The sequence below is a fragment of the Sesamum indicum genome, linkage group LG11, assembly GCF_000512975.1.
Source record: "Sesamum indicum cultivar Zhongzhi No. 13 linkage group LG11, S_indicum_v1.0, whole genome shotgun sequence".
In the NCBI taxonomy this organism is placed as follows: Eukaryota; Viridiplantae; Streptophyta; class Magnoliopsida; order Lamiales; family Pedaliaceae; genus Sesamum; species Sesamum indicum.
In genome coordinates this window covers 10,528,239-10,553,513 of record NC_026155.1, presented here as the reverse complement: position 1 = coordinate 10,553,513, position 25,275 = coordinate 10,528,239, and the positions used below count along the sequence as shown (strand labels likewise).

At 35.0% G+C, this 25,275-nt stretch overlaps 5 protein-coding genes across 10 annotated transcripts; 2 read left to right on the top strand and 3 right to left on the bottom strand.

Annotated features, from left to right (window-relative positions):
* On the top strand, positions 1,526 to 7,183 carry LOC105173916 (probable inactive leucine-rich repeat receptor-like protein kinase At3g03770). 3 transcript variants are annotated; one of them, XM_011095832.2, is made up of 10 exons: positions 1,526 to 2,148; positions 2,279 to 2,374; positions 2,757 to 4,265; positions 4,650 to 4,783; positions 4,910 to 5,150; positions 5,594 to 5,799; positions 5,890 to 5,939; positions 6,030 to 6,141; positions 6,419 to 6,710; positions 6,937 to 7,183. In XM_011095832.2, the coding sequence occupies exons 3-9, from the start codon at positions 2,930 to 2,932 to the stop codon at positions 6,698 to 6,700; spliced, it is 2,361 nt and encodes a 786-aa protein (XP_011094134.1). In that variant the 5' UTR covers positions 1,526 to 2,148; positions 2,279 to 2,374; positions 2,757 to 2,929; the 3' UTR covers positions 6,701 to 6,710; positions 6,937 to 7,183. The 3 variants fall into 3 exon arrangements, with proteins under 3 accessions (XP_011094134.1, XP_020553442.1, XP_020553441.1); XM_020697783.1 differs by having other exon boundaries at positions 2,835 to 4,265; positions 6,419 to 7,183; XM_020697782.1 differs by having other exon boundaries at positions 6,419 to 7,183.
* On the bottom strand, positions 6,839 to 8,481 carry LOC105173917 (histone-lysine N-methyltransferase SUVR3). Of its 2 annotated transcripts, XM_011095836.2 has the most exons (3): positions 7,815 to 8,481; positions 7,287 to 7,682; positions 6,839 to 7,063 (listed from the first exon to the last, which is right to left on the bottom strand). In XM_011095836.2, the coding sequence occupies exons 1-2, from the start codon at positions 8,476 to 8,478 to the stop codon at positions 7,294 to 7,296; spliced, it is 1,053 nt and encodes a 350-aa protein (XP_011094138.1). In that variant the 5' UTR covers positions 8,479 to 8,481; the 3' UTR covers positions 6,839 to 7,063; positions 7,287 to 7,293. The 2 variants fall into 2 exon arrangements, with proteins under 2 accessions (XP_011094138.1, XP_011094137.1); XM_011095835.2 differs by having other exon boundaries at positions 7,028 to 7,682.
* LOC105173915 (oligosaccharyltransferase complex subunit OSTC) lies at positions 10,996 to 11,899 on the bottom strand. The gene has a single exon (XM_011095831.2). It carries the CDS (start codon positions 11,760 to 11,762, stop codon positions 11,262 to 11,264), a length of 501 nt encoding a protein of 166 aa, XP_011094133.1. The 5' UTR covers positions 11,763 to 11,899; the 3' UTR covers positions 10,996 to 11,261.
* LOC105173914 (plant intracellular Ras-group-related LRR protein 6) lies at positions 12,991 to 15,285 on the bottom strand. The gene is made up of 3 exons (XM_011095830.2): positions 14,835 to 15,285; positions 14,412 to 14,581; positions 12,991 to 13,930 (listed from the first exon to the last, which is right to left on the bottom strand). The coding sequence occupies exons 1-3, from the start codon at positions 15,105 to 15,107 to the stop codon at positions 13,258 to 13,260; spliced, it is 1,116 nt and encodes a 371-aa protein (XP_011094132.1). The 5' UTR covers positions 15,108 to 15,285; the 3' UTR covers positions 12,991 to 13,257.
* LOC105173913 (choline monooxygenase, chloroplastic) lies at positions 20,409 to 25,244 on the top strand. Of its 3 annotated transcripts, XM_020697880.1 has the most exons (11): positions 20,694 to 20,818; positions 20,916 to 20,946; positions 21,354 to 21,399; positions 21,624 to 21,759; positions 23,214 to 23,288; positions 23,381 to 23,593; positions 23,765 to 23,860; positions 24,085 to 24,206; positions 24,299 to 24,392; positions 24,699 to 24,749; positions 24,837 to 25,244. In XM_020697880.1, exons 2-11 carry the CDS (start codon positions 20,928 to 20,930, stop codon positions 24,990 to 24,992), a joined length of 1,008 nt encoding a protein of 335 aa, XP_020553539.1. In that variant the 5' UTR covers positions 20,694 to 20,818; positions 20,916 to 20,927; the 3' UTR covers positions 24,993 to 25,244. The 3 variants fall into 3 exon arrangements, with proteins under 3 accessions (XP_011094129.1, XP_020553538.1, XP_020553539.1); XM_011095827.2 differs by lacking the exon at positions 20,916 to 20,946 and having other exon boundaries at positions 20,409 to 20,818; XM_020697879.1 differs by having other exon boundaries at positions 20,676 to 20,946.

The following is a 25,275-nucleotide window of genomic DNA, read 5'->3' as shown; positions in this document are numbered from 1 at the left end:
GGTGCTGTCCCTCAATTAAGACGGGCAAGCCTCAGATGGGCTGTTCGGCCCAATAATAATTTAGTTAAACTATTAAAAGGAGAAAAAGGTTTTTTTACGTAATAATGACTTTATGTCAAATTTGACATAATTACAAATTCTTCTCATTGTTTAAAAAATTATTAATACTCTTAAATTTAACTACCTCCCAACAAGTAGCTCAATTTCTTAGTTTTCATTATATTTTTATTTATTTTTTATAGTGAAATAGCAAACATGCCCTTGTGGGCCATAAATCATAAATTTTACTTATTTTTAAAATTTTTTTGAAATATTACTAAATTTTATAGACTAAGTCGATAACTTTTTTATATATATAATTTTTCAGATTATTTCGTCCAAAGTGGAGAATTTCAAATTCAATTCAAGAATTGTATAATTTCATCAAACATATAAAAATATTGTTAATTTTTCAAACAACGAGAAGTACATATTTGATACCACCCTCCAATAATATAGACAAGGGATAAAGGAGAATTAAATGATGTATTCCATCTAATCAACATACGTAAAGGTAGCCTAACTATTAAAGAGGCACTTAATATGTGCCTCTCATAATTCAATAAGACAAAGTATGTAGTATAGGGTATACTATTTTAGGTCCATATACTCACAAAAAGAAAGCAACTCTATTAGGCCCTTAAGCCTACACTTGTTAGATGTGTCCCACAATGAGTTGAAATCTTGAAACTAAGGGATATTAAGGTAGTTATTGAATCTCAGGGGTATGGCTCATTGTATTTATATTATTAGAGGAAAGTTTGTATTGAAACCTCATCGTATGCAAAAATTTCTAGAAATAGTGACAACCACGAATTGCAAGTCAGGAACCCAATGAACTTAGGGACACTTTCTTTGGTGGAGGGTGTTTGGCCCGTGGAAACTTTGGCATCTTTTGGTAGCATGGTCCATTCCCAATTTATAGATTTGGTTTAGTCTAAGGCTGCAAATATGTTGAAGAAAGATACATGTGAAATCTCTATAGTCCTTTTCAACGAAAACCCTCAATTTGTAAGAGGAGAGATAAGTATATAATATTTTTTTTATTTTGCTCCTTATTTAAAATTTTTTTATATATTTTTGTATTTATAAAAAAATAAATGTAATATATATATATATATATATAATACGATGTGAATGTTTTAGTTAACATAGTAGCCATTCTTGATAATGATCCAACCACATTGAGTGTTGGTAGTCAGATTCTTAATAATTCAGCAGCAGTGCTTGTTGCTTGCATGTTGGCTGTTGCTTTTCTTTTTTCAAATGAAAAATAAATGGAGAGAGAGAAGAAAGTGAAAAAGCGCCAAAGGGAGAACTGACAACCCAAAGAGGGTCACAGCTCAGCCAAGATAACTACGTCTAGGATTAGCCAAAGCCCAAACTGCTGACGCCTGACGCCTGACGGGACTTGGAAAGCGAAACCTCGCTCTGCATGACAAATTCCTTTTCTTGAAAATTATAGAATTCTCTATTAGAGTAATACAAAATCTTGAAATTAAATAGGAAAAAAAGGGATTTTGATGTGCCAGAACCAGCATTTTTAAGGAAGAAAAGAGAGAAAAACATAGGTGGTGGTGGTTGTTGCAGATAACGAATGCTCACTGGCACTGTGAGAGAATAAAGGGTTCTTCTCTGCAAGAATCTTTCTTTGTGGTTTTTTGCTTTTCTTTTGTAGTTCTGCCCAACAATGGGACACCATTAAAGCTTCAAAAGCACTTATATAATTGGCAAAATATGAGCTATAAAGTTTAGAGAGAGAGAGAGAAATTGTGAAAAGAAAATTGTCGGTAAATGAAGTGATAATGGTGGTTAAAATGTGGTTTGGCACTGAGTTTTATGTAAAACATGTAACTCCACTTGTCTTCTTCCGTGCATGGTAATTTTTTGTGCCTTTTCAATTTGTAACCAACTCCCACTCTTTTATCCTTGTCGGAAGGCTCCAATTCTTAGAAAAGATTCAGGGGTTTCTTTTTCTTTAAGGACCCAACGAGTTTTTTATCCTTAAGAAAATGGGAGCTTGCGGAGAAGCTCAGTCAATCTTGTGGTCAGTTTAGTATGAACTGTAATGAAGGCTCTGTTTGAAGTTTGTGGTTGCTTAATTCGAAGGTTAGTAGTTGGTGAAGTTCAGTAACACCTGATTTCAATGTTTTTTTTTTCCTCAGAAAGCTTTTGATTATGCCTGTGTTGCTTCATTTGAAGGTAATACATTGTTGGGATTTTGATTTTTTTTTTCAAGGTATTCCAATTAAATTTTATGGGGGCTTAATTCTGTTCAGACAAGTCTCTTTGACCATTTGGGTTCACCAGAAACTTGTTTTTGCTGATAAGAAAGGTATGCTTCTGAGACATTCTTCCAACTTTGTACTTTGCATTCTAGATTGTGTTGGTGGCTGTATGTTGTCAATAGATGGAAGAAGAATATACTTGTTCACTTGCTAATGCAATGAGAAGGTACAAAATACATGTGGATGAATCAAATATGAGCAAAAATGCGAAAATGTTTTCATCTTCTTGAGAGTATCTCAACACCATAATAGCAGCTTTTGAGAATGTTCTTGAATTCTAACTGTCATTTGGTCTCAAGAAGTTTGTCATTGTCTAAATCCCACAAGGGAAGAAAGAATGAAACGAAGAAACTTTCTTGTCAATTTTTTCTCTCTTGTGCGCCTTATCTCTGTTGGTTTCAATTATTTTTGCATTGATGATAAATGCAGGCACTCAGATTCACAATAATTCCGGTCTTCTTCAGGAGTGAAAATCTCCAAATTCTGATTCATTTCCTGTTCTTTCAGACAAACTTCTCCTGAAATCACTAGAATCAAGTCGGCGAATAGTTTAAGTGCTTGTGGTTTTTCCACCAGACCCCGCACCTTGTTCAGTGGAGCTGATGGCTAAACATTTCTGCCAAATAGTGTTCCTATTTTTGTTTGTCCTATTGATTTCAGTGTCCTGTAGAGAGCAGCAACAATCATCCCAAGTAGAAACTCTCCTGAGAATTAAACTCCTCCTAAACTCTCCATCTTTTCTGAGTAGCTGGAAGAATGACACAGATTTCTGCAAAAGCGAACCAACTGCTACTCTCACTGTTGTTTGCTATGAAGAAAACATAACTCAGTTGCATATTGTCGGGGATATTGGGGCTCCTCGATTACCAGAGAATTTCTCAATTGATTCCTTTGTTACTACACTTGTGAAGCTTCCAAGCTTGAAAGTCCTCAGATTGGTGTCTCTTGGTTTATGGGGACCACTGCCGAGCAAATTTATGCGCTTATCATCCCTAGAAATAGTAAACTTGACTTTGAATTTCTTCCAAGGCAACATTCCGCCAAGCATATCATCATTGGAACACCTTCAAACACTAATACTTGATAGCAATAACTTGACAGGTAGGCTGCCAGATGGCCTCGGTTCACTTTCATCTTTGGCTGTTCTGAGTTTGAAGAACAATTCTTTAAGTGGATCCTTGCCACATTCACTGGGAAGTTTGGAAAACCTCAGAGTTCTTGCGCTGTCTAATAACAATTTCTCTGGTGAAGTGCCTGATCTCAGCAGGTTGACAAACCTTCAAGTTCTTGACTTGGAAAACAATGTTCTTGGGCCTCGATTTCCAGTAGTTGGTGACAAAATAGAAAGAATTGTGCTAAGGAGCAATAAGTTCACTTTTGGGATTCCGGAGAAAGTTCAATCCTATTACCAGCTGAAAATCTTGGACATTTCTTCCAACAGATTTGTCGGACCGTTTCCAGTATCTTTGTTATCTCTGCCATCAATTACTTATCTGGATATTTCAGAAAACAAATTCACTGGGATGCTTTCTGAAAATCTTCCTTGCAATGATGAGCTTGGTTTTGTGAACTTCACTGCTAATCTGTTGACCGGAAAACTGCCCAACTGTTTACTGTCTGATCCGAAGAAAAGGGTAGTTCTATATGCTGAAAATTGTTTGGACGCTGGAGGTGAAAACCAACGACAAATTTCCTTCTGTAAGAACGAGGCTCTAGCTGTGGGAATATTACCTCATTCTCATAAGCAAAAACAAGCTTCCAAAGTAATTCTTGCTTTAAGCATAACTGGAGGAGTTATTGGGGTAATAGTTTTAGTTAGTGTAACCTTTCTGGTGGTCAGGAATTTTCTTGTCAAGACAGCAGCACAAACACCTCTACCAGGATACAAGACAGAAAATGCATCAACTGGCTACACCTCAAAGTTTCTTAAAGATGCAAGTAAGTTTCTCCTTTCACCTTCTCCTTGAGTGAATAATGCTCAAGTGGAATTTGTTCTGAGGTGTGATCAATATGCACAACTATAAAGCACAAGCTCTTGCATTTGACATGTTAATCAAGACTAATTATTCTAAATACTGCAACTGATTTAGACTCTGATTTGGTATCTGAGAGAAAACAGCTGACACAATTATCCACATGTGGCTACTTTCATTAATATAGTTAATCTTTACAGGAAAATAGTGAATGTATGACCTTAGCTGCCCATATTTTGCTTTTTTTCCAAAATCCAACATAGAAAGATTTCTGATGCCTTTGTATACGCCCTCAAGAATGTCTCAACCAATTTGACTGTTTCTACTTTTGCCCGATCACTGTTCATAGGATATATAACTCAAGCAATGAAACTGGGAGCACTTGGGCTTCCAGCTTATAGGACCTTTTCACTGGAAGAACTTGAGGAAGCAACCAACAACTTCGATACATCAACTTTCATGGGAGAAGGATCTCATGGCCAGGTATTCACATTTGGATTCACATATTCTCATCGTATTAAGATTTCTGGGACAAAGTAAATTTGTCCTCTTAAGCTCTTTGAGATTTGACGGGAAAGGGCTGATGAATTTGCCTCTAACTGGAATCAGATGTACAGAGGTCAACTCAGGGATGGTTCCTACGTTGCAATTAGATGCCTTAAACTGAAAAGAAACCACAGCACTCAATATTTTATGCCTCACATTGAAATGATATCAAAACTCAGACATCAGCATTTGGTCAGTGCTCTTGGACACTGCTTTGAGTATTACTTAGATGATTCAAGTGTAAGCAGAGTATTTCTGGTGTTTGAATATGTGCCAAATGGGACTCTCAGAAGCTGGATATCTGGTAAGTGAATATACGGCAGTTATTGTGTGGTTACCTGCATTTTCTTGACATGCATAAAGTTATTCTTACCTTCTCTTTCCACCAAATACTTGGGAACTTTTCCTATATTATTCTAATTAAGGTGAGCTAGATGAGAATGGGATTAATTCTGTAACTTGTTATCTCCAGAAGAATCTCTGTACAGTTAACAGTCGTGCTTAATATCAAACCCTTTAGCTGGACATGTAATTGCATATCTTTTCAACAAGAACTTGCTGAACAAGTGAACTAAAGTTTTTGAATGTGCAATAAAAGCAGGTGATGTAGTCTATTAACGTCGGTCTGGAAGTAAAATTATAGCTGATATTATTTAATATACCAGTTCGTTTGTTCAGATGCATTTTTGAATTAAGTTTATGTAACAGTATGTTTGATGATTTCTCGTTGACCATAATATTTGGCAGAGAAGCGAGTTAGACGAAAGCTTACGTGGGCTCAGCGCATAGCTGCTGTTACGGGGGTAGCAAAGGGCATTCAGTTCCTCCATACTGGAATTGTGCCAGGTCTCTTTGGCAACAATATCAAAATAACAGATGTTTTAGTTGATCAGAACCTTGTTGCAAAAATTAGCAGCTACAACCTGCCTTTGTTATCAGAAAATATGGGAAAAGTATGAAGAAAGAATTTCTCAGAATATTTTTGTTTTTCCTTATTATTGGTGCTGCAGAAACTGACTGTTAGAATCTACCCAATTCTACAGGATCAGCTCCAAAATTTTCTCGGTGTATCAAAGGAGTTTAAGAGTGCAAGGTCTGTCACTTGTCAACGAATAAGAAACTATATAATTAAATGCTTCTTGATGTAACTGATGCTTCAGACATGCATTCCGTTGATCGACAGGACAAAGCATCAAGATAAGTTGGATATTTATGACTTTGGGGTGATTTTACTAGAAGTCATCTCAGGAAAGCCTATGATTTCCAGGAAAGAAGTGGAGGTTCTAAAAGATCAGGTAGTCACTGAACTAAACTACACTCTGTTTTCTTCTCTTCATTCGGAAGCACAAAAGATGAATAAAACCCATTTTATGCTTCTAATGAAGAGAATTCACAAGTCATTCGTAGCTCATGGCTCCATTAGATGCCTGAAGCTTGAAAAGAAATTTCTTTACCAAGAATATATGTCTTTCTTTTTCTTCACTTGCATTATCAGTAAATGTGTCGGTGTTAATTGGAGATCATCACATCAACATGCTAAACAGTCATTGATCTTCTTCTAATGTTATGCAGTTACAAGCCAGCATCATAGCTGATGATACATCAAGAAAGAGTTTCATCGATCCAGCAGTTAAAAACTCGTGCTCGGGTGAATCTGTGCAAACGATGATCGAGATATGCTTGAGATGCTTGCTCAAGGATGTTGCTGAAAGACCTTCCATTGAAGATGTACTCTGGAATTTGCAGTTTGCTGCTCAGGTTCAGGACGCATGGAGGGGTGATTCCCAGAGCAGTGAGGGCTCTCCCATTTCTCCTCTGCGAACTTCAGGCTTGAAGCTGACTATCAAACAATAGATGATAACAGGTATTTCCTATTGCCTCCCAAAAGCCATGACTCAAAACTAATTTCTCAATTTGATCTCTGTTTCCGCACTAAGAAAAACTGCCACTCCAGCATTATTTAAGAGCATGTTGAAATTTTTAAAAAGATTGTTCGATACCGCACGTCACATACTACATTTGGTGCTTTTGCTGATTCATTCTGTAAACAGACCTTGTAAGTTTACTTTTCTATCATTTCTCATCTTCAGAGATTTTGCATTCATAAGAAGAGGAGCGCCGCTAAGGAAATTATATTGGATCCAGCAACATAGACAAGTTGTATGTATTGTACTCCGAAGATTCGATCTTCCCAGGCTGTACCTCATAGCTTTCTTCCTAAAGTAGGGAGAGAAATGTTTATGACAATATCATAGGAGTACAGGCAAGATATTGTCCTGAAAAAATTAACTATTTCATTGTCTTTAACTTCACTAAAATTTTCCTTTCTAAGTAAAATTGTTCTCCTACACATTGATCTATTCCGCATAACAACATAGGGCAAGTGAAACAAAGTTAAACCAACTTCCATAAACCACACATATCTGATTGCATTTGTTACCTGCACATCATGTATGTTCCGAAGGCAGGATGCCAGCACAAGAAGAACTACCACAAAAACATGGCTGGCCATCCAGCTTGAGCCTAACGTCCCCGTAGCTAAAAGTAAGCTCTTCATTTTCTTGAACATCTCTAGACGTGAAGAAGCAAATGCGGGGCAGCAAAGCTCCAGAACTTCTCACTATCACCGTATCAAGATTACCACCATCACAAGAATGATTAATGAACCGTGCAATGTTCCCAATTCTTGTGCCATCGATGTTGATCCTCATGCATGTGTTCCCCGATGGAAGATGCTCCTTTACAACCAAAAGAGCAGGAGTTAAGCACCCCATTGATGCGTTTTTGTCATATGTTTGCTGCCTTTGTCTTGCTTCTTTGGTGGACAAAAGCTCACCTTCAATAGGAATGGCAACGATTCACTCATCAATTATCCATTGAAAATGAATTATATTCAAAATTGCAAATTTTCCAGTACACAAGGGGAAGTTCATAGGATATTTTGGCGATTTGAGAGACCAGATATTACCTGCATACTCGCAGACGAACTGCCCGCTAGGAATCATCTCAGCCGCATACAAGCCCCAACCTTTCCTCTCATCTTTTACTATCTTCAACCTGACCCTGACCCCTCCTTGAGTCACCCGATTCCCGCACGCCGGGTCACACTTGCAGCTAGGCCCACATTCTCGGGTCAGCAAAATGTCGCCGGCTTCCAAGCACGGACAACAATCGCCAATACACCTTGCGCACTCGCACCCGCTGGCACTCTCGACCCGGAACAGAAACGGGTCTGGCCGACCCTCTTCAGTGCACATCCGGGCATCGTCGCCGGAGCCCCAGGGCTGGCGAAATTCGGGTCTTACCAGGAGGGTCTGTGTGGGGGTGTAGAAGAAGTAGGGGTAGGGCTGTGAGTCGCCGGCGATGGGGTTGAAGAATGGTATTGGGAGGTTCTCCAACCCTCTGGAAGCGTCGGAGGTTCTTCGAGAGGTTATGGGTTTGGAGATTAGATGCAAGGCTTTGCAGGTTGAGGCAACAGAGGCTAGTTCATCGGAGTTAAGGTATGGGAGGACTACGGCGGCGCACCGGAGAAAAGCATCGTGAGAGTGGCGATCGCGCGTTTTGCTGCATTCTTGTTCCTCCATTGCAAATTTATTAAAGATTGCCACCCAACACCAATATAGATTTTTCATCTTAAGAATTAGGGTATCTGGACATCAATACTATTATAATAAAATTTTTTATCTTATCAATTTTAAAATTTATTTATTTTATTTTTTAAAAAAAATTAATCAAATTAATAATTTTAATATTTTTTTAATAATCTCACAATTATTTTTTTCTTAACTATTTACTATTATTTGTTGGTAGAAACCGCGTGCGACGATAACAAATGATTATAAAAATCATCTCTTTTAGCATTGAATACTTGAAATTGACGCACAAAAATTCATTTCAACTCAATTCATTAAATTTGAATAAAAAATTTTATTCGATAAACTTTTGGAGCACAACTCGACTTCATTAGATTAAAAATTATATAATATATTTAAAATATCAAATTAATCAAACTTCAACTTATATCTTATTTAATTAAGATTTATTTGAACTTAATTAGATTAAATCAAATTAAATTTAAACATAATTTTTAAAATTTAAATAATAATTCAAAAAAAATTGAACAATAATTTAAACATGGCTCTACTTATTTACAACCCCATCATCCTTGCCTTGTCCATAGAACTTGCCTTTCATTCTTAGTTCCACGGGATAACAAAAACCTCACATTGGAAAAAAGATCATAACATCACAACTTCAACAAAATGAAACTATGTTATAATTTATTTAAATCACAATTGAAGAAAGAATGAATCGATAGGGTATATACATGACGAATAGTCTTATTCACCCTATAATTCTTTTCTTGGTTTTCGGTAATTGTCATTCACCCTGCAATGACATACTGATGGTTGTAATGTTCGTTATGCCCAACAATCAGGGAGAAGTAACAAGTAGCACAAGTCAGATCGGCAGCGCTAGCAGGTCAATGAGGTTCCATTCCATCCAAGGGCCAAATGGAGTGGAGTTCTGAACTGTTAAATTGCGCATTGGGACGTTGGAGTTTATATCGTACCATCATCATATTTTGATTGCTTACAACCTCACTTGGGTGCTGAAACTACGCTCTCTGTGAGGAAAGAGGACCCTGCACGATCAAGATAGAATCTGATTGTAACAAAGACCATTTCATATTTCTCAACTCTCTCCCCGTCTCCTATTCTGCTCATTTGCCAGTTAAACTTCACAACACTAGATAAATTTGCTAGTAATCTGCAAACCAAGGACCACTTGGCTTATCTCACCTCAACCAACCAACACACTCAAATCGCGGACGTTCTACAGAGTGGTAACACACTTGGTCCAACGTAACCATTGGACCATAGGAACTGATGTTTTTTTCCTGATTCATCTATCTAATGATTTTGGATGGACTTGGAACTGTTGCACCCTGTCCATACAAGAGTTTCGCCTCAAACCCTCACCTCACAACTTCATTCTTGCCTTGCCTCACAAAACATTTTGCCTGAACTCAAAGCGAATGAGATACAATTCCAAATCAGTGCCTCTGTAGGAAACAATCACAGCTATGTGAGTCCTAATCTGACAAACATACAGAGTGCTAACACTCTGCTCGGCCAGCGTACCTCAGATGATTTACAACTTACATTGTAAGGGAAGTAGCAATGCATCACTTAAACCAACCATTTCAACTAAATACAAAATAAGGTCCATAAGTACTCAGGTCAATTTAACTAAGAATCTTGTAGGGCCAAATGATCCCAAGTAGAAGTTCAGATAGACTCCTTGCAGTAAACTTCCACTTTTTGAAAAGAAAAGGGATACAAGAATAATCATATAAACAAATGACCGAGGGTGTAATAATATTGCCAGGATGAGAGCAAAAATACCCATACGATTCAAACACGATTTACAAAATTATGACGAATAGGCCACTAGGAATCACAGATATATATCTCTGCTTAAAGAAAAGGGTGTTCACGACAACCATATTATATGTAACACGGAGCACTGTGTTCACAAAAAGTTTTTCTAGAACAGATTCTAGAAATTGCTTGCTTCAACCCCATAACAAGCAGGCATCAGCAATCCACAGCGTCCAAAATATAGTTCAAGCTTAACCCACATCTCCATTCATGTTAAAATCTTAATCAATGGCAGCATAATTTAGACTCAAGATCTGTATCGCATAACCATTCACCCATCTAATGTACAAAAGAACCAAATTCCACGACGGCATAGACAACACACAGATGCACACACACACACACACATAAAAGATTGAGCCTATAAAATGCAGAAAAATCTGATCAAGGGTCAGAACATAAAGACTTCTGATCACCATACACATCAAAAACAAAAACAATCCCTTCTCGTTCAAAACTTGACAACTGGGGTAATATTTTTTAGTTGAAATGCAAAATTATTAGCAAATGTAGAAACAGGTGTTCAGTTTCCGTTATTCCCTTATGTAGGATTCTTAAATATCAACATGATAAACAAGATGTAATAGCTTCGATGGCTGACATTCATCAAAGAATTGTAACAAGTAATATTAGCAATCGAAGTATAAAAAGCTCAATTTTCTTTTTGCATCTAGGACACTTTTAAACCCGCTAAATTCAGAAGTCTCAAACTCTCAGGAGTTCTGCCGCGGAAGAGAGCTTAACCTGACCATCTATTAACTTCAGAACGAACCAATAATCAATCATTACAGCCAGTAGCCAATGAAATGCTCAATTATGCAAGTCGATTATCTACTACTTCTAACTCATTATATCTCAGCTAATAAGTCGCATAAACAGAATGTCGAAACTGCAGAATTTCATCGTATTACAATTGTAAAACCGAAAAGTATCCATTTTGGAGCCAAAAGGAAACAGAAAATGAAAATAAATCAGCGAAGATATCCAGGGATCTTAATGCGCAGAAATAGCATACTCATAACATAAGAAATCACGACAGACGCAATCCCAGCTGAAGCATACGACACCTTCACACTCTTCGCCCGATTTTTATCCAGCGCCAGATCCAAAAGCACGATCCCAATCCCACCAAGCACGAACATGAACCCGGAGGAGAGGCCCTCAATGATGTACTGGCCGTTCACCCGACCCGGGAGGAAAACGACCGGTCGGACTGCCCCAGTGTAAAGGTCTTGTGTGGATCCGATGCCTGGTGGTTCGACGATGACGTCGTAAACGATGCCGGAGACGACCATAAAGTAGGTGAGAAGAATGAGGGAGTAGACAGTCATAGCAGAAGGGAGGGTGAAGGTGGGCAGCTTCAGGCGGAGGCGCGGGGGGCGGAGGAAGGAGAATGGGACGATCCGGATGAGGTGGAAGATCGGGTCGATGGATCCGGATGATGGATCGGGTTGGGGTGCGGTGGCGGACATTTTAGCAGTGGATTGGAGGAGGAGATGAGCTGCTGAGCGAGGGATCTAGGAAGAATTGGGGGTTTTCGTCACTGGATCCTACTTCTTTACTCTCGCTCCTTCCGTTTACTTCGGTACTACTATTTTGTGACACCTCCTCTATGTGCATAATATTTTATTGGGATAATTACATTTTCGTTTTAGATTTGATATAATTATATGTAAATTTTTTATAATTTACAAAATTATATTTTTAAAGTTTTTTTCGTCTAATAAATAATTCTTTTCATTAATTAAAATTCATCAAATTTATAGATATTAACAAAAAATATGGAAAAAATTTGTATTACCCTCAATTTACTTATTATCGATTTATTACATGTCACATAAATTTTTTCATGACCAAATTACCCGTATTCATATTCACGCATTAATGTGAAGTATATCTTCACCATTACCAAAGCAGTTTAATTGAAAATAAATTGTTTGATATGTAATAAGTCAGTAATAAAATAATTAAGGGTAAATTCGATCCAGCAATTTGTATGGATTATGATTTCATTTATGGTCGGATTTGAATCAACCCACTTAAGTAAAATTCAAGGGATTCTCAACTGTTTAATTTCGGAAAACTAATCAGCCCAAATATGAAAATATATTAAATTATTTATTAGTTTTAATAATATTTCATCATTCCCCATATAACGATACGATGTTATCTATTCGAGTTTCCTATGAGTTTCACGATTTTATCGGTATCTTATTAGAGAGATGAGATATAAAAAATTTATAAACCACTCAAAATCTTCTTCTACAACAAATACGCAATGCTTGTAAGTGATGTCGCACAAAGAAAGTTCAACTAAATTTTATTAATGGGGGTGGGACTCAACACATTTGCACAAGATTTTTCAATACAAGCTTTTTTCATCACCTTGCAAATGAATAACCGGGGAATAAATTATAGAAAAAGTTGTGAGTGAAGTAATAGTAAAAGTTTGAATTGTTTGAAAACATAAGCTAAAAGTGAACAAAAAAAAAATTAAAGTTTGAGTATTTTGAAAAACAGATTAATATTTACAATTTTATTAATAAGTTGCATAAGTTGTTAAAAATCTATTTATAGTTCGAATCAATTTAATTTAAATCGTTTGAAAGAACAAGTTGTAAATTAAAAATATTATTTTTAACTTATTTTCAACAATAAGCTGATAAACAATTATTTTAAATCCTTGCAAACAAACACCTCTGAAGCTAAACTGAACATAATTTCAGCTATGAACACAAACAAGAGTGCACATATATCTTAACAAGGTTTGCTCTCGTCCCAAACATTCATAATACGTACCTCAGGGTTGAACACTAGAAAGAAACAACTCCCACTGCATACACACTAATACCACAATATACACACAAACATGCACCTATATTACAAGAATCAAACATGCAAAACGAGGATCTTCCGATGAGAAGAACCTCCGCAGGTACTAAATTTCTAGCACAAGCCATGCACAATTCACCGCGAGAAGTAGGATTTAGGCGAGAAAAGCCGTCTCGGGGAGAACATCCCCATGTATCTAGGCGACGTCATGGCATCGATAGGCCTATAACTAGGCATAATGTACCCTTCTCCACCATCAACCGGTAAACTCGCACCGTTAAACGTCCCACACTTAGTCAGCTTCCCAAACCATGACTTCTTCTTTGGGGACGTTTTCTGCGTTCCATTTATCTTATTGCATAAGTACTCTTTAACGACCATCACTCCCCGGTCGACAACGTCCATGGGGGGTGAAACGAGTGGATTTCCCTCCACGCTGAGCTTTTGGAGCTTCTTGAGACAGCCAATGGACTCCGGTAGGGTAGTGATCTTGTTGTAGCTGACGTCTAATTCGACTAAGGATATGAGAAGGCCTACGGAATATGGGATTGTAGCCAAGTACTGGAAGTTTTGGCTGACGTTGAGGACTTCAAGGTTGATGAGGTTTTCAAGGTCGTCGGGGAGGGAGTGGAGGCAGTTGAGACGGGCGTCGAGGACTCGGAGATTGGTCAGGTGGGAGGTGGAGTAGGGGAGGAATACTAGCTTGTTTGAGTTGACGGACAGCTTCTTGAGGTTTACTAGCTCGAAACCGATTGTGTCTGGTAACTGCCTTAGCTGGTTGAAGTTTGCATTTAACTCCTCAAGAGACCTGCAGATTCTCAAAACACACGCGCCTTGTTACTAAAGGACTGTCTCATCTAAAAATTTAAACAGTCGTGTGGAAAATTATTTAATATTTCTATAGATTGAATCACACACAAATTGCGATAATCTAATGTGGAAAAAGACAAGGGAACAATTATATTAAACTTGGGAATGGATTTGTGTTGCTCTGATCCATATATATCTTATTGAAAAGTTGACTTTTTATTTGGAGTGATAACCACCAGACAATTATCTGATAAACCTTGTTTTCCTCAAAGAATTAAAACTAGACATGAGCTGGGAAAAGATGGCAGAAAACGACCAGCAATTTAAATAACGATCTAGGCAAATAAAACGTCCAAGAAACATGATTGTTTTGATTGGACCAAACATGATTTGTGCAAGAATTTTTCAAAATGACGATGTTAGCTGTATGTGGGACATGATGAACAATGAAAGCCATAAAGATTGTGGAGGAAATGAACCTGCAGTTCTCGATCGTCCTAGGAAAGGAGTGAAGAAGGTTGCCGGAAACGTTCAAGAGTTTGAGCTTGGATAAACATCCGATGGAGTTTGGTAGGAACTTGAGCTGATTTGAATGCACGTCCAAGACGACCACGTTCAGGAGCCTTGCTGTCAAGGATTCTGGGATACTCTGCCAAATGACGAACAAGATAAGAAATTAAGGGGTTAAGACAGCTTATATAAACCCAATAACAATATAGTAAGAAAAAAAGAATCATAGGTTACTAAAACTGAATATTCAATGAGATAAATACGAATAATTTCAGGTTGTATAGAATTATTAATAAGATTAATTACCTTTTTCTGTTTATGAAATTGTTTTTTCCAAATGAAAAGAAAGATGGGATTTCATCAAGAAGAGATAGAAAAGAAGGAGATGTGACCTGGAGATTGTTATTGGAGAGGTCTAACTTGGAAATGATGGCTAAATTGAGAGGCGGATTGGGAAGTGTGTCCAAAGACATACCACTCAGATCCACAACTTCTTCCACCTTATTATTAGTATCAATGCTATTCTCATCCTCCACTTCTATCCCTACTACTCTATTATTGTTATTATTCATCATCATCATCATCATCTTCCTCTTCTCCATCTGCCTCTTACTCCTCATATCAATCCGTACTTGCTGCTGCTGCTGCTGCTGCTCATACATCATCTTCACACACACACACTCACTCTGCTTCTCTATCTCTTTCAAACAATAATATACACAAAGGGCACTCTCTCTCTATATATATCTCTTCTTCTAATTTTTGATGAAAAATAATAGAGAGATCTGTAGACCAATCGAAAATGTGAAAGTATATATATATATATATATAGAGAGAGAGAGAGAGAGGACGCGGTACGGATGAGAAGAGAGCTGGAAGGAATGAATGAATGGGGGAAAGTACAAAGGTCCGTATGTTGCGTGCTGACGTTACCTTCTCTATAAAAGTCAACCCATTTCCGTTATTTCTGCTGCCCGCCAATTGCGCTACGCCTCTCTCTCTCTCTCTCTCTTCCTCTCACTATATACTATATTTGCTCTTCTGCTATTCCTTTTGTCTTAAATACCAAATTTCACAATACCCCTTATAGTAAATTATCAATTTTCAACAACTTCATATGTTCTTTCTCAAATAACACATACAATTTATATGTAAACAAATACAATCTTTAATTCTGTCTTTATTTTGTATATATATATATATATAAATACAAGTACAATAAAATTTCAAAAAAATAGTATACCCCTCATGTTACTAGAAATAAACAAAATACCCCATACGAAAAATAAAATAGCAAATTACTCCTTGTGTTTACAAATAAAGCAAATTTTTCTCCTATCTAAACAATTAATGGAGATAATTTGCTTCATTTTTTAAAATATAGAAAATAATTTACTCATTTTTTTTATATATAAAAAGATATTTATTCATTTTGTATTTCAACAAGGATAAATTGCATTTAACCCATAAAATTTCTATGAAAATGTGCATATATATTGTTCTTCCCACCACACTGTTCTTTTACATCTCATTTAAAGGTGAATTTCATCTGAGTTTTGAATAATTGATCATCAAAGAATTGATTTTTGTTTTTTTAACTTTCATAATAATTGATTCTTCAAAAATCGTGATTGAGTTTTAAAACTCCCACTGTTAAGCCGAATTTTATTTTTGGGTAATGCAATTCAACTAATACATTAGTATGACTAAGATCAGTAAATAAATTATATCAATTCAATAAATAAATTACAATAACTCACATAAAGTGAAACAAATATCCACACATCCGATTAAACTCAAACTTATTCATGTAATCTTACCTTTAGCCTCAACCACTAAGCTAACAGTTGAGCCCAACTCACACACCATAAATTTTGACTTTTACCTCCTATATGATGGTTTTTGCCCATCCACATTAGGGTAAAATGCGTTTTACTCGTTTCTTTCTTTTTAAGGTAATTCATATCAATAAATATTCTGGGTTTATGTCAAAATATACAAATATTTTATGCTTTTTATAGAATTTTAACTACAGCATAAAGTTATAATTGTAATTATAATTACCTCTCCCTCTCTGCATTCAAAGATAAAATTTTACACAAACACTACTTAAAAAATATTATACTAACGTCCTTCAGAGGATGTAGTTGTAATTTTATAAACCCCTGAAAATGTTACTAGCGTTTCCTGGAATGGACTTAAATTGAATAATGGTTGAAACTATATTTATTAATTAGTAATATTGTTAATTTCATTTGCACAGACCAAAGAAAATGAAAATAAGTTTATCTTATATATATTTTATTATGGAAACTCCCATAATTAAATATAAAAAAGAATATAATATTCGAACGAGGAAGTATTAGTCAAAACCGACTTGGAAATAATAAATCAGTGGGCAGCCGCCGGGCACAACAAAAGTCGTATCCCATGTTTTAGTATGATAATTGTAATAATATCATATATATATATGGTTATAATCACCAGAAATTATTGCGATCAATTATTATGTGAGTTCTACTATAAAATAATTCTATTAATATTTCATATTTTTTAAAATATTATAAATAAAAATAAAAATTTGAATAAATTAGTTATCTTATAAATTGTTTAATAGTTTATACAAAAAATTAATATATGATATTATTAACCATCGTTTGTAAGTGTAAAGGCCTTTATTTTCTATATTAGTATGAACAGAGAAGAATCCCTTAAAAATGAAAGCATACAAAGCCAACCTGGTTTGGTTTTGTTTTCAAAGGAATTTTAATTATACTATTTCAAATCGTAAAATCATGTTTGGTCGAACCTTTTACAATATGTATTTTTTTGAAAATTCATTATATCACGTATTTTATACTAAACAAAATTATTATAAAATATCACATATGTCCCTATAAAAAATCTATCACAAAACATCATAATTCAAACTATCACATATTGAAGAATATGAATCATAAAACATTATGATTTAAATATATTTTTATTCTATAATATTTTTTTATAAAAAACAAATAAACATCTTAAAGTATCCTAATCTAATCATATTTTCATTCTTACAATTATAAACCCAATACAAAAACAACCACACACTTGAAAATATTTAAATTTGAAAACTGCGAAGTTTAGCATTAATTTTGTCTGACTGTAACCATTAATATTAATTTATTAAACACAAGGCATTATTTTTCAAATATGAGGAAGGTTTTCTATATCGTTTTTCAATTTTTTGAGATTTACATGATTAAGTAAATTGTATTTTACTCGTCATATGATAAAGTTGGTTCAAAAATTAAAATTCAACACTAAAGAGGTATTCTTGTTTAATTAAGTCCTATCAACTTTTGTTGAAATTAATTTGTAATTGATATACCTAAGTCAATAATTAATTAATATTTTGATATAATCATATAATTATGACTTAATTAAATGAAAAATATCAGATGAAGGTTCCCGTACGCCCTTAGATTGACTTTGAAAATTCAAAGGAGCCCCTCAAATTTGCCCTTTGTGTTTGATCATCAGGGTTTGACGTCGTTTCAAAATACAAGTATTCTTCTTTTTTTTTTCCCAATAAATAAGAAAGGATCACAATATAAATTTAATTATAAAATGTTAACGATGATTGAATTAAATAAATAATTATTAATAAAAAATTAAATTCAAAACCTCATAATACCGAAATTTTAGTTTTACAAGATGAAATTAAAAAAAAATTACAACAAGCTTTTGTGATGTTTGACATGATTACAAATACCTCTTATTGTTTAAAAAATTATCAATAACCCCTAATTTTAACGATCGCATAACAATTGTCCGCAATCCATTAGTCTCCATTACATTTTCATCTACTTCTTTTGGTGAACTAACCAAAATACATTTGTGAACTACAAACTATAATTTTATTTATTATTTGCAATTTCTAAAAAGGTTTTGTGGACTAAATGGATAATTTTATTATATTTTTACAAAAAATTCGATCCACTTTGTCTGATTTTTTCATAAAAGATTTAAAAAAAATACAATAAAAATAAAATTAACACTTTCAAATTTTCATATAAAAATTATATACGTTCATCAAGTATCGAAAAGTATTTATAAATTTTACATAATAAATAAGTATTCATAATTAGATCAAATTTAAACAATACTTTACCCACTAAAGAAAAAGGCTATATGGAAGACAACAAAACGGTGACGTGTTCAAACACTAAAGTCTAAATACTAATTTTGGAACGTACGTTTGGGTTGACTATATATATGCCCTCCATCTTCTGCCGTACATGATTACTTCGTTGATCGCTACATATTATTAATTAATTGATATATGCTTATCTGATCACTAAATAATAATATATAATAATACCACTATTTAAATATAAATATATATATATATATATTCCACCAACCCACTTAATTAAATTATGTATATGTGGCTTTCAGTTAATATTTATATTGGCTGCTCTGATGTATTATATCTGGACTTGCATATACAAATATTTATTATATATTCTTCTCATAAATACAATTTTTTGCATCAATATTCTGATGTGGTCGAGGTTTTTACGACGGGATGAAACTGAAAATTTTATCCGCGACACGATAATTCACCAGTTGAAAATACAATTTTCGAGTGAGTTTTTTAGTAAGAGTGGTCACTATCAATGAATAGGAGTTAAGTTAAAAAAAAATATTTTTTGTATTTATAGTAATGTTGGAAGTTACATTGTATGGTAGGTTGCATTTGTTTAACATGTATCTTATATATGTTAAATTACTCTTTTACCCTTACAAGTTAATATTTTTTACCCATATACATCACTTTCAAAAGGTAAGTTTTTATTTTTTACCAAAAATACTATACAATATCATACTTATTACATCCTAATTATTAATCACGTAGGTTTGACTAAAATAATTGATTGACCCTTTATTCGTGATGTGTATAATCTTGAAATTGTGTCAGTGGTGCGGAAAAATTGAATTAAGATCTTCAGGAGTGAATTTGAATGATTTTTAACCTCAATAAGCAAGATATGAGTCTGTTATCTGAATTGTAAAGTCATATTTGAAAGGCACTAGTTATAATTCTCGGATACGTCAGTAATATGTTATAAGAAAAATATAGTAGAATATTATAATAATATTTAGATAGCAAAAATTATACCTACGGCATGGAGGAAGCCTATTTATAGATTTTGTCGGGACATGGATATAATCTAGTGCCCACGTTGTATTCAAGTCTACTTTAAGTGTTAGTTGAAATTGATAAGCACAATGACCAATGAATGACGATGTAATCAAAATTTATTGCAATAAATTATTCATTATTTATTATGTTTTTTTTTAAAGTGAAAGCGATGAATTATTATTTTTTAAATATATTGATTATAAGTATTAATATTATATTTTTGGTGATAATTCATAGGAAGAATTACATTAATACATATCGATCTATAATTTATTTAGATAAATTATTCTTACTTTTTGAAAAATAAAAAATAACACCATTCAGAAATATCAGCATCATTTATATAAGTAATTTTTATTTTTTGAAATATTATATATATACTCTAAAAATGTCATACTTACGACATAAATTACTCTTATTTTCTTGCTACTAAAGGCAGTTTTTTTATAATTATACAAAAAAATAAAAATAATTTATGCAAGTAGATTATAAATTAGAGTAAGTATAATTATTTCTAATTTATATTCAATTAACCTTTTCCAAATTTTGAGAGAGACTAACTCAAAAAAAGTTCAATTCTGATAAACTATTTATTTATTTATAATTAATTTAAATTATACATACATATCAAATTTTTTTAAATATATAATTAATATATGCGTGCGGATAGAGCGTGTTGAATTCAACAATTATCAAAAGAATTATTTATTTAGGAATTTTTTTTGTCAAATTATGTGTAATTGAATCAAATTATACATATTTGTAACATATTAATTATAATTTGAGCGAACTGGATTGGACTAGAATTTGGCCTTGCTTGGGCACACCAACTCGAAAACAACGCATCTGAGAAGCAGAGAGTTCTGATGGCCATGGCTGCAACGATGATGCTGCCAAAACTCGCCTCTTTCAATCACTGCCCAGAAATCCGAAACCCCTATTTCCGGTTTTCCAGGAAGAACCCTCGCCGTTGCCTCACTAACAATGGTAATTCCTTTCCAGTTAAATCTTCATCGATACAAGGAATCAGCGGGGATGAGAGGAAAGTCAGAAGACTTGTCCAAGAATTCAACCCCAAAATTCCTATAGAAGAAGCGGTTACCCCGCCAAGCTCCTGGTACACTGACCCCGATTTCTATTCTCTTGAGCTCGATCAAGTCTTCTACAGAGGATGGCAGGCCGTTGGTACACTCTGTCGAACACTCTGTTTACGTTGATCTTGGCGATTCATAATAACAAAATATAGCTGTATATGTATGTGTTGATGTATTTTCTTGTGTAGGTGTACGATGGGATGTTCATGTGTTGCGTAGGTATGCATGTGCATACATATGTACTTCGTAGGATGAATCATGTATGTTTTATACTGTTTTTAAGGTGTTCTGATGATGATGATGAATTGGGGCCTTAAATAGTTTCAGTGAGTGTCCATTCACTGTTCAGGAAGTATGTTCAGATGATATTTCCTATAGCATTTGATGCTTCACATTTTGTGTCAATTTAATGACTCATTTGTGATTAGCGCATGTTAAATCATTGCAAGAAGTTTCTAACATGGTTTTCTGTATAATCGATTTGGGGTCACCAATATGTGATCAAGGAGGATTTTCTAGGATGCAGTTCACTTTGGCACAATTCTTCTGGCTTTCTTTGGTTATATCTTTGAGTTCTAATGTTATCTAATTCTTTATTGTGTTGTATTTTTGGCTGTAACTGTTAGGGTATACCGAACAGATTAAAGAGCCACGCGAATTTTTTACTGGCAGGTAATGGAGTCATTTCTGTATTCATGTAATCAAATAGGTCTGAGATAATATTCTGAATTCCCATTTTCCTCTGTAGTACACTCAGAGGTGTAAGAAGCTTAGAAATATGCAGAATTTTCTTAAGAAATAAAGAATCTTGGGCATATTGTGAAAATGAGGGCAAGAAAAAGAAAAGTTATGCAACTACGCTTGTCCTTGAAGATAGCTAACTAGTGCCTCTGCAGATTGGGAAGTATCGAATATGTCGTGTGTCGGGATGAAAACGGCACATTGTTTGCATTCCACAATGTGTGTCGCCATCATGCGTCTCTTATTGCCTCTGGAACAGGGAAAACATCTTGCTTCGTCTGTCCATATCATGTGAGTTCTTAAGAGCTTAAAGGCCCCTCGTGGCTTATACCACAGCTGATATGCTGCTGGGTATTCTATTCTGCTATGTTGGTTTTTCTTATTACTTAAAAACTTTCTCATATGAATTTGCTTTAAAATTCTTGGAATGTGTTTCTACTTCTTTTAGCAGACATGGTTTACAGAGACTATTTTGTATTTACTCCCATCAAAATCTAAAAGCAAGAACCGTCTCATGCACAATTGAAAAGAAGTTAGTTTAATAACTAAGATCTCTGGTATTATACTAATGGGGGGTAAGAAAAACCTAAGAAGAATAAGGATATTTCTCCCTCAGGAAGATCAAAGGAGAGCCATTTGATGTCACAAGGATGCAACATCACTGATTAGCCAGGCAAATTTTGCAGCCCCATAAAGAAAATGGTAAAAAACATTTTACCCTCTTAACTATGGCCATGTTTTTACTTTGTCATCTAAACTTTTTCCTTTTTGTTTTAATTTTCCACATGAACTATACAAGGTTTGCAAGTTACCACCTCAAACCACTTTCGATGGAATTATCAACAGGAAAATGGTCACATGCAGTGCACATGTACAAGAATCTTCCTTATCTCTAAAACTTCACTCATGAGTTTGTTAAATTTTATGTTGAATTCACTTTTTGTTGTAAGAATATGGTGTGTTCCTAAAACAATTAACCCAATTTGAGATTTTGTGGTGGAAGCGCTGCACGAAGAATGGTGTGAAGCGGTAACTTACAAAACTCATGTAGGCAATTGGAAAAATAAATAGATGGAAAAGAATAAAAACGGCCATAGTTCGTAGGACAAAATGTTTCTTACCCTAAACAAAATTGAAGGATGAACCAAATAACAATTTTACACTCCTACCACACACACACACACACACATGTGTATATGTACCCCTCAGGTGATATGAAGACGGGTGACTGAGAAAAGCAAAAGAAAACTCTCATAGACTTGGGACTGACTTGAACAATTGACAGGCTGACCATTTTTAAGGAGAAGTGAGCCCATATTTTATTTATGACCACATCATATACCATGCATGTTAATAAGACACATGTTCATCTAACAAGACTAGAGGTATGATTAGAAGTTTATAAGAAGCATATGTTGATTTGCATGCATTTGGACAATGATTTCTTTTGTTTTCAGAAAGAAACTTCTTATAGTGATTCTGCATATTGAAAGGGCAGATTATTGTTCTGCTGCATATTGGTAGGAGCACCCCATGTCAAGGAAATCGTTGCATTTATCTCAGGAGCTGAATTTGATTTGGCTTGTTATCCTGTGGATTGCTTGTTATATCAGCTGTCTAACCTACAAACATTTAACAAAGTGCACTATGCCACATTCTCAGGACAATTAGACCAAACCATACAAATTATACTTAACCTGCTAGCTATCCAATATGATCCGTTTCATTTCTTTTTGATCCCTTAGGGTTGGACATATGGATTAGACGGAGCACTTGTAAAGGCAACAAGAATAACAGGAATCAAGAACTTCAAAGTGAATGTATGCAGCTGCAACAGCAACCTCTTCCTTTTATCCACTTCATTTTCATACTGACAGATGATTTCTTTCTCATCTGACCTTATGGAAGGTAGGAAATGGGACTTGTTCCTCTCAAAGTTGGCATTTGGGGGCCATTTGTATTGATCAATTTTGATGGAGGAATGATGCCACAGAAAGGTCTTGATACTAATGGTGTGGCCCATGACTGGCTAGGTAGTACAGCAGAAATCCTGAGTTCCAATGGAATAGATGCATCGTTGGTTTATCTTTGCCGACGTGTATATACGCTGGAATGCAATTGGAAGGTTTGGTTTTTCAGCACATCCTGTAGTTTTTCATCAGCATCTTGGCTAAATACATCTTTTGAGTTATGAATTCTGATGCCTTGTTACGAAAAAGGATTTGCCAAGAAGATGGACTTTTGCCTTTTAGTTGTATCATTGATTAAGATTACTTTACAATGTTTTCTTTTGTAGGTTTTCTGTGACAACTATTTAGACGGCGGTTATCATGTGCCTTATGCACATAGAGGTCTTGCTTCTGGTCTCCAGCTTGACTCATATTCTACCGAAGTATGCTCTTTGAGTAAACTAACTTCCATATCATTATGGACCTCTCTCTCTCTCTCTCTCTGATTGAATTTTTTCTGAAAGTTCAAACAAGTCAAGATCTTAATCCCTTTAGCTCTGTAGAATTCTGACAAAAATAATGTATTGTTTCCGTGGTTTTCATATAATGGTGCTTATACCTTCATTGTTTATGCCATGCTCTCCCTCTCTCTCTCTCTCTCACCTAGATGTATGAAAAAGTTAGCATCCAGACTTGTGGTGGCAGTACCAAGGCATTTGAACAAGAATTTGACAGACTTGGTTCGAAAGCTTTATATGCTTTTGTCTACCCGAACTTCATGATCAATAGGTTAGTCATTCATGGTCAAAGTTTTCAGTTAATGGGATCAGTGCTTTGTCGCGTCTTTTAATAAATTGCCTCAACTCTTCTCCTGTTCCTAGGTATGGACCATGGATGGACACCAATCTCGTACTACCACTTGGACCACGGAAGTGCCAAGTGATTTTCGATTATTTTCTAGATGCTTATCTCAAGGTAAGCTCCACACTAGCATTTACAGTCATCCCGAAGAAATTTCATGTGATATGCCTTTACAAGGTCCAAAGTTAAATTCAGAAACAAATAAATCAAATATGTGAACCAACAACTCTTCTCTTATTGTCTGCTTCTGTACAAGGTTAGACTTGGCAGGATCTCCTTCTTGTCATCATACTTCTTCCATGCGTACAACATCCACAATTGCCGTGTGATCCTTTCTCTAGACAATATTATAGGTTTGGTCGTTTGGGCGGTAATGATAATGATAATTCATATTAATCTTTTCTGTTCTTTTATTCTTAGGATGACAGCGCTTTCATTGAAAAGAGTTTGGAAGACAGCGAGAAAGTGCAAGTAAGTATTCCGTCTTGAAGCTGAATATCCAACACCCCATAAATTTTATACAAAGCTGTCTGTATAATTGACGAACTCATGATGCAGGATGAAGATATAATTTTATGCAAAGCCGTTCAACAAGGCCTTGAATCTCCTGCATATGACGTTGGGCGATACAGCCCAACTGTTGAGATGGCTATGCATCATTTTCATTGCCTGCTGCAAGAAAACCTCAGCCAGTCATTCCGGAGAAGTAGGTGATCCACTTGGATCCAATGATTTTCATTCATGGAAACAACACACCACACACCTCGGCCAAAAGCCGAAAGGCTCGTGTTGTACTCTCTAATATCAACAATTTGGTCAAGTCAGAAAAAAATCAATCAAAGATATCACATGTTCACCTTACCCACGCGTTCGCTGCTCTATATCAAACTTGTGCAACGTACATTTTGGATCTGTACTGCAGATATTCATTCGTAATTTCACTCTTGAAAACTTTTGTTTGTTACTATTCATGCTACAGAACAGAGAGCTCACCAAC